General features: G+C 44.5%; 1 protein-coding gene across 1 annotated transcript in view; it reads left to right on the forward strand.

The window, feature by feature from the left end:
• LOC116352857 (voltage-dependent calcium channel gamma-2 subunit) overlaps positions 1–4,574 on the forward strand; it is a 74,277-nt gene extending 69,703 nt beyond the window's left edge. The window contains exons 3-4 of the mRNA XM_031834719.1: positions 1,139–1,279; positions 3,321–4,574. Coding sequence (XP_031690579.1) covers positions 1,139–1,279; positions 3,321–3,853 — 674 coding nt within the window. The 3' untranslated portion in view covers positions 3,854–4,574. The remainder of the gene's footprint in view (positions 1–1,138; positions 1,280–3,320) is intronic.
• The last annotated feature ends 3,288 nt before the right edge of the window (positions 4,575–7,862 follow it).

Consider the following 7,862-nt stretch of genomic DNA (forward strand, 5'->3'; position numbering starts at 1 on the left):
CTGTTATAGCCCTGTCATCAGTACCTCAACCCTTCAGTTCTAGCCCTGTCTTCCGTACCTCAACCCTTCAGTTCTAGCTCTGTCTTCCGTACCTCAACCCTTCAGTTCTAACTCTGTCATCAGTACCTCACCCCTTCAGTTCTAACTCTGTCATCAGTACCTCAGCCCTTCTGTTATAGCCCTGTCATCAGTACCTCAACCCTTCAGTTCTAGCCCTGTCTTCCGTACCTCAACCCTTCAGTTCTAGCTCTGTCTTCCGTACCTCAACCCTTCAGTTCTAACTCTGTCATCAGTACCTCACCCCTTCAGTTCTAACTCTGTCATCAGTACCTCAACCCTTCAGTTCTAACTCTGTCATCAGTACCTCAACCCTTCAGTTCTAGCCCTGTCTTCCGTACCTCAACCCTTCAGTTCTAACTCTGTCATCAGTACCTCACCCCTTCTGTTATAGCCCTGTCATCAGTACCTCAACCCTTCAGTTATAGCTCTGTCATCAGTACCTCAACCCTTCAGTTCTAGCCCTGTCTTCCGTACCTCAACCCTTCAGTTATAGCTCTGTCATCAGTACCTCAACCCTTCAGTTCTTGCTCTGTCATCAGTACCTCAACCCTTCTGTTCTTGCTCTGTCTTCCGTACCAGTATCAGCCAAGGACGTGAGCTTGGTTTGAAGAGCTTCGCCTCCCATTACCCCACAGGCTAGGCCCCTGGATCTCTGGTGGAGTTAATGTCATTTGCACTACATGATATGGCGTAATGCAACGCTCCAATCTGGGGAGCTGTGTGTGCTAACTGAGTGTTGTGTTGTGTGTAGTCAGGTGGCGTGATTACATAAAGTTGGGTAACTGAGGCTCACTGAGGGGATACACTCACTGGCTGGTGTTGATCAAGACTTTCACAGCGCTGATGGAGTGTTGATTATGATGTGGCTTAGATAGGGAGCTGATGTTGGAGTCTAATTTACATTCTCTCTTCTCTCTCCCTCATTTTTCATTGTTCCCGCTCTTATTCTTCCTCTCCTATCTCTCTCTCTATATTTACCATTTTATTTAACCTATCTCTCTCTTCTTCTCTATCCCTATATAACCCCCCCCCCCCTCTGTTTTATTTTCCTCCTCTCCTGTCCTCTATCTGTTCTCAGGTGCGGTGCGAGCTTCCAGCATCTTCCCCATCCTCAGTGTCATCCTGCTCTTCATGGGAGGCCTGTGTATAGCTGCCAGCGAGTTCTACAAGTCACGCCACAACATCATCCTCAGCGCAGGGATCTTCTTTGTGTCTGCAGGTGAGTCTAGAGAGGAAGAGAGAGAGGAAGAGAGAGAGGGGACGAAAGAGGGGAAGAGAGAGGAAGAGAGAGAGGAAGAGAGAGGAAGAGAGAGTGGAAGAAAGAGGGTGCGAAAGAGGGGAAGAGAGAGAGGAAGAGAGAGAGGAAGAGAGAGAGAGGAGAGGAGAGGGGAAGAGAGGGGAAGAGAGAAGATGAGAGAGGAGGAGAGAGGAAGAGAGATGAGAAGAGAGGGGAAGAGAGCAGAGAAGAGAGAGGAAGAGAGTGGAGAAGAGAGAGGAGAAGAGAGAGGAAGAGAGTGGAGAAGAGAGAGGAAGAGAGGAGAAGAGAGAGGAAGAGTGAGGAGAAGAGAGGGGAAGAGAGAGAGGAAGAGAGAGGAAGAGAGAGGAGAAGAGAGTGGAGAAGAGAAAGGAAGAGAGAGGAGAAGAGAGAGGAAGAGAGAGGAGAGGAGCGAGGAAGAGAGAGGAAGAGAGGAGAAGAGAGTGGAGAAGAGAGGGGAAGAGAGAGAGGAAGGGGTGTGTATCTAGGGCAGGTAGAGGAAGAGAGGAAGGAAGACTGGGAAAAAGAAAGAGAGAAACAGCTACTATGGTGGAGAGGGATAGTAGGGGTTAAATTAGGGAGACTAGCTTTAAATGATTTGGTTTCATTGATACAAAGTGTACACAAATGCAAATGTTTTCAGTCACTACTTTTTAGTCACTAACATACAATGTTATTATGGTTCACTTACATAGAACAGTTGTGCAGATGGATGTAAGTCCAGCAAAGAAGAGACTGTTGACTAATCCAGCTAAGGTGCAGTGCACAAGCAGTCTCTCTCTCTCTGCTGGTCATCCCCAGTACTGCAACTCCTCAGTCAGCTCTCAGCCTCCACTCAGCAGCAGCCACAAGTCACGCACTCCATTCTTCCCTCTTTATCCACTTATTTTCTCCTGATCTGGGTGCTGGGCTAGAAGCTACCCATTGGGATTCAACTCTATAAATATGGTGTCCCTGACATACTTTCCCAATGATCCATCATCCCAGCTCTACTAAGTCACACACTTCTCTCTCTCTCTCTCCGTGACTAAACTCTACAGTTAAAGTAGATATATATACACTAGGTGTACAAAACTTTAGACATCAACATCAGAACAGCCTCAATTTGATGGGGCATGGACTCTACAAGATGTCGAAAGTGTCCTACAGGAATTCTGGCCCATGGTGACTCCGTGAGTCCCACAGTTCTGTCATGTTGGCTGGTCCCTTGGGTGATGGATCATTCTTGATACACAGAGAAAACTGTTGAGTGTGAAAAACCCAGCAGCACTGTAGCTCTTGAAACATTCAAACCAGTGCGCCTGGCACCTACTACTGTACCCCATTCAAAGGTACTTCAGTATTTTGTCTTTTCCATTCACCCTCTGAATGGCACACACACACAATCCATGTCTCAACTGTCTCAAGGCTTAAAAATACTTCTTTAAACTGACTCCTCTCCTTCATCTACACTGATTGAAGTGGATTAAACAAGTGACATCAATAAGGGATCATATCTTTCACCTGGATTCACCTGGTCAGTCTATGTCATGGAAAGAGAAGGTGTTCCTAATGTTTTGTACTCTCAGTGTATATGAGGATATGATTATTATCCCTATCATAGGATGTGATCCCTATGTGAATCAGATGAATGATCATGTTATGTGCTGTCCCAACTGATCTGACTCAGGATCTCAGTCTTTGTTCATAAACACTATAAGGGCAGAGGCTCTGGCTTGGGTCATATTTCTGGTTCGTATTCAGTCATATTTTTGACAGTGAGAAGTACAGTATGTATGTACATTAACCTTTGGTGAATCTGTGGTACTTGTCTGAAAAGGTTTGTCTTGGTAATGGCGTATTCACTGTGGTGGATAGATGCACTCAGACTACTGCGTATGTGGTATGCCTAGAAAAGGTATATGTCCTGTCTTAACCAATTGCATAATTCCTCTGTTCTCTCATCTCGCCCCTCCAACTCCCCAACCCCCCCCCCCCCCCTCCCCTCCTCCTCCTCCTCCCTCAGGCCTGAGCAACATCATCGGGATCATTGTGTACATATCAGCAAACGCAGGGGACCCCTCTAAGAGCGACTCGAAGAAGAACAGCTACTCCTACGGCTGGTCCTTCTACTTCGGAGCCCTGTCCTTCATAATGGCCGAGATGGTGGGCGTCCTGGCAGCCCACATGTTCATCGACCGCCATCGGCAGCTCCGGGCAGGGGCCAGGGCTGCCGACTACCTCCAGGCCTCGGCCATCACACGCATCCCATCCTACCGTTACCGCTACCGACGCCGCTCGCGCTCCTCCTCCCGGTCCACAGACCCCTCGCACTCCCGCGACACCTCGCCTGTGGGCCTCAAGGGTTTCAGCGCACTACCCTCTACAGAGATCTCCATGTACACGCTGCCCCGGGACACCCTGAAGGCCGGGGGCACGCCGACCGCCACCTACAACTCGGAGAGGGACCATACCTTCCTGCAGGTCCACAACTGTATTCAGAAGGAAAAAGACTCGGCCAACACCAACACAGCCAACCGCCGCACCACACCAGTATGAGGGAGCCCTGAGAGCAGAGCCCGGGGGAGCGAAGGCAGGGAGGCCCCCACCCAGGTCTCTAATATACCATAGGCCAGGATGAGTTTCCATCTTTATAGAGATTGATGATTTTATTTCATTCAACTGCATGATTTTCCCATCTACCATTGTTGAGAGAGTCTAAAGGGGTTTGTTGGGTTCCTTTGGAGTAAATGGTTGTACTGGGAGAATGGGGCAGATTGTCCTTAGAGACTGAGTGATTTTTATGGGTGGGGATGGGTGATGAGGGTGGTGCACTGAAAGGGAGGGTTTTGATTTAAATTTGATTCATGATTTCATAACCTTTCGGTTTTGACAGTTTGGCTCCACAGTTTTGGTGGTGCAACATGCTGCTGTACTTTCCCATCATACCACCTGCCATATGCCTCTGATTTGTTGTCATATTTATTCATTTATTTATTTTCTGTATTAAAACTGTGAATTTTTGCAGCTTGGGGTTCAGTAAGAATTAGCCCAGTCTGTAAACTCTAACAAAGGTACTATATGTGTATTACATTTATAAATAAATGATTAAGTTAATAATCAAGAGATACAGACTTTACTGAAGAAGAAAAAAACAACAAGTAAACTAAACTAAGTGCTGTTGGTAACACGAGAAGAGACTCTTTTAGGATCTGCTGGAAGGATGACAGAGCCAGAGAGAATGTGCTGTAGTTACACTACACTACGGAGCTGCTGAGACTTGATGAGGGACAGACGCACACAGTCAACAGTAGAAAAATAGAGATTATTTTAATAGAACCTTCTCGCCTTTTTCTGAGTCCCTGTTCGCTTTCTTTTTTTTTTGGGGGGGGGGGGGGGGGGGGGTCATGGGGTGTCATTTTTGGGGGGGTGTCATGGGAGTGTTGAACCCCTCAAGAGAAACCACCAACAACAACAATGGGGTCAAAGTTCAAACCAAGAAAAAAAGACTCCAAACACGTCTTCTCGAAGAAAAGGGAAGGAGGAGAGGGGGAGGAAAAGAAGAGGACGCCAAATACAACAATAAATACTTGCGTAAAAGGCAAGCAACAAGATAAATATGAAATAGTACAAGAGAAGCTAAGTGAATCAAATTTTCTGAAATTAAATGCATGCTATAAAATTAGAGCAAATCTGCTCTTTTAAAACGTACGTTTTAAAGGATAATGATAATTAGAAGTGGAAAAGTGATGACGGTAACATTGAAACTAGTCATGTTTCATGAGTATTTTCTCTCTTATGTTTTTTTGTTTACTTCATTTATCTTCATTTTATCTTATGCTTTTGTGAAAGAAACCAAACAATCGACATTGAACAAAATCAGATTTTTTTTTAATGGTTTGGTTTAATTCTTTATATAAATATATATATATACACAGTGCCTTGCGAAAGTATTCGGCCCCCTTGAACTTTGCGACCTTTTGCCACATTTCAGGCTTCAAACATAAAGATATAAAACTGTATTTTTTGTGAAGAATCAACAACAAGTGGGACACAATCATTAAGTGGAATGACATTTATTGGATATTTCAAACTTTTTTAACAAATCAAAAACTGAAAAATTGGGCATGCAAAATTATTCAGCCCCCTTAAGTTAATACTTTGTAGCGCCACCTTTTGCTGCGATTACAGCTGTAAGTCGCTTGGGGTATGTCTCTATCAGTTTTGCACATCGAGAGACTGAAATGTTTTCCCATTCCTCCTTGCAAAACAGCTCGAGCTCAGTGAGGTTGGATGGAGAGCATTTGTGAACAGCAGTTTTCAGTTCTTTCCACAGATTCTCGATTGGATTCAGGTCTGGACTTTGACTTGGCCGTTCTAACACCTGGATATGTTTATTTTTGAACCATTCCATTGTAGATTTTGCTTTATGTTTTGGATCATTGTCTTGTTGGAAGACAAATCTCCATCCCAGTCTCAGGTCTTTTGCAGACTCCATCAGGTTTTCTTCCAGAATGGTCCTGTATTTGGCTCCATCCATCTTCCCATCAATTTTAACCATCTTCCCTGTCCCTGCTGAAGAAAAGCAGGTCCAAACCATGATGCTGCCACCACCATGTTTGACAGTGGGGATAGTGTGTTCAGGGTGATGAGCTGTGTTGCTTTTACGCCAAACATAACGTTTTCCATTGTTGCCAAAAAGTTTAATTTTGGTTTCATCTGACCAGAGCACCTTCTTCCACATGTTTGGTGTGTCTCCCAGGTGGCTTGTGGCAAACTTTAAACGACACTTTTTATGGATATCTTTAAGAAATGGCTTTCTTCTTGCCACTCTTCCATAAAGGCCAGATTTGTGCAATATACGACTGATTGTTGTCCTATGGACAGAGTCTCCCACCTCAGCTGTAGATCTCTGCAGTTCATCCAGAGTGATCATGGGCCTCTTGGCTGCATCTCTGATCAGTCTTCTCCTTGTATGAGCTGAAAGTTTAGAGGGACGGCCAGGTCTTGGTAGATTTGCAGTGGTCTGATACTCCTTCCATTTCAATATTATCGCTTGCACAGTGCTCCTTGGGATGTTTAAAGCTTGGGAAATCTTTTTGTATCCAAATCCTACTTTAAACTTCTTCACAACAGTATCTCGGACCTGCCTGGTGTGTTCCTTGTTCTTCATGATGCTCTCTGCGCTTTTAACGGACCTCTGAGACTATCACAGTGCAGGTGCATTTATACGGAGACATGATTACACACAGGTGGATTGTATTTATCATCATTAGTCATTTAGGTCAACATTGGATCATTCAGAGATCCTCACTGAACTTCTGGAGAGAGTTTGCTGCACTGAAAGTAAAGGGGCTGAATAATTTTGCACGCCCAATTTTTCAGTTTTTGATTTGTTAAAAAAGTTTGAAATATCCAATAAATGTCGTTCCACTTCATGATTGTGTCCCACTTGTTGTTGATTCTTCACAAAAAAATACAGTTTTATATCTTTATGTTTGAAGCCTGAAATGTGGCAAAAGGTCGCAAAGTTCAAGGGGGCCGAATACTTTCGCAAGGCACTGTATATATATATATGTATGTATATGTATGTATTTTATTTTTCAAATTCACACAGCCTTAGTCATTTCTTTGTTTCTTTTGATTTTCAATGTGTTGTTCAAATTGAAAATGAAATCTTTAAAGGTGCCAAAACCGAATGATCCTTTACTTGGATGCATCAAGTCCTGATGAATAAAATGCCAATCCTAGGGAGAACAAATCAGCCTGTTTCACTGTGTCTCTAACCTACTGTATCCTTACACTTAACACCCTTGTTCTATGTTTCTGATACACTCTCACACTGTCTCTCTGTGTGTCTCTACTCTCTACACTTGTGTTAACAAGCATGTTTCTGTCTTCAGGCTACAGAATGGGAGAAACCATGATTGTAAAGATAAAACAGCACATAAGACACATCACCGCATGGTGTCTTTCTAGGACATGACATTCCTGGAAAAGGAACACAGGTTTTCAATAAAACCAGGACTCTGTAGGTGGAGCTATCCATGTAGAAATTATATACGACACCCTTCTACACGACAGCCCTAAAAGCATCACTTTCAGGACCTGATGCACCCCTTTTTCTCTGCAATGAGGTGAGAGCGTGTGTGTGTGTGTGTGTGTGTGTGTGTGTGTGTGTGTGTGTGTGTGTGTGTGTGTGTGTGTGTGTGTGTGTGTGTGTGTGTGTGTGTGTGTGTGTGTGTGTGTGTGTGTGTGTGTGTTTGTGGCAAGCATGAACATGTGTGTGTTTATGCGAGCACACGTGAGTGTGTGAGGCAGACACGTAATAGCAGCCCTCTGAGTGGAACCAAAGGGTCTGAGGCTGTGGCAACACTGGCTGTGTTTGTGTATTTTTTATTAAGAGGGAGCAATATAGTGGTCTCTCTGTCCAGCATGGCTCATGAAGAGGGAGTAATATAGTGGTCTCTTTATCCAGCATGGCTCATGAAGAGAGAGTAATATAGTGGTCTCTATCCAGCATGACTCATGAAGAGGGAGTAATATAGTGGTCTCTGTCCAGCATGGC

The sequence above is a fragment of the Oncorhynchus kisutch genome, linkage group LG10 (genome assembly GCF_002021735.2).
Source record: "Oncorhynchus kisutch isolate 150728-3 linkage group LG10, Okis_V2, whole genome shotgun sequence".
Lineage (NCBI taxonomy): Eukaryota > Metazoa > Chordata > Actinopteri > Salmoniformes > Salmonidae > Oncorhynchus > Oncorhynchus kisutch.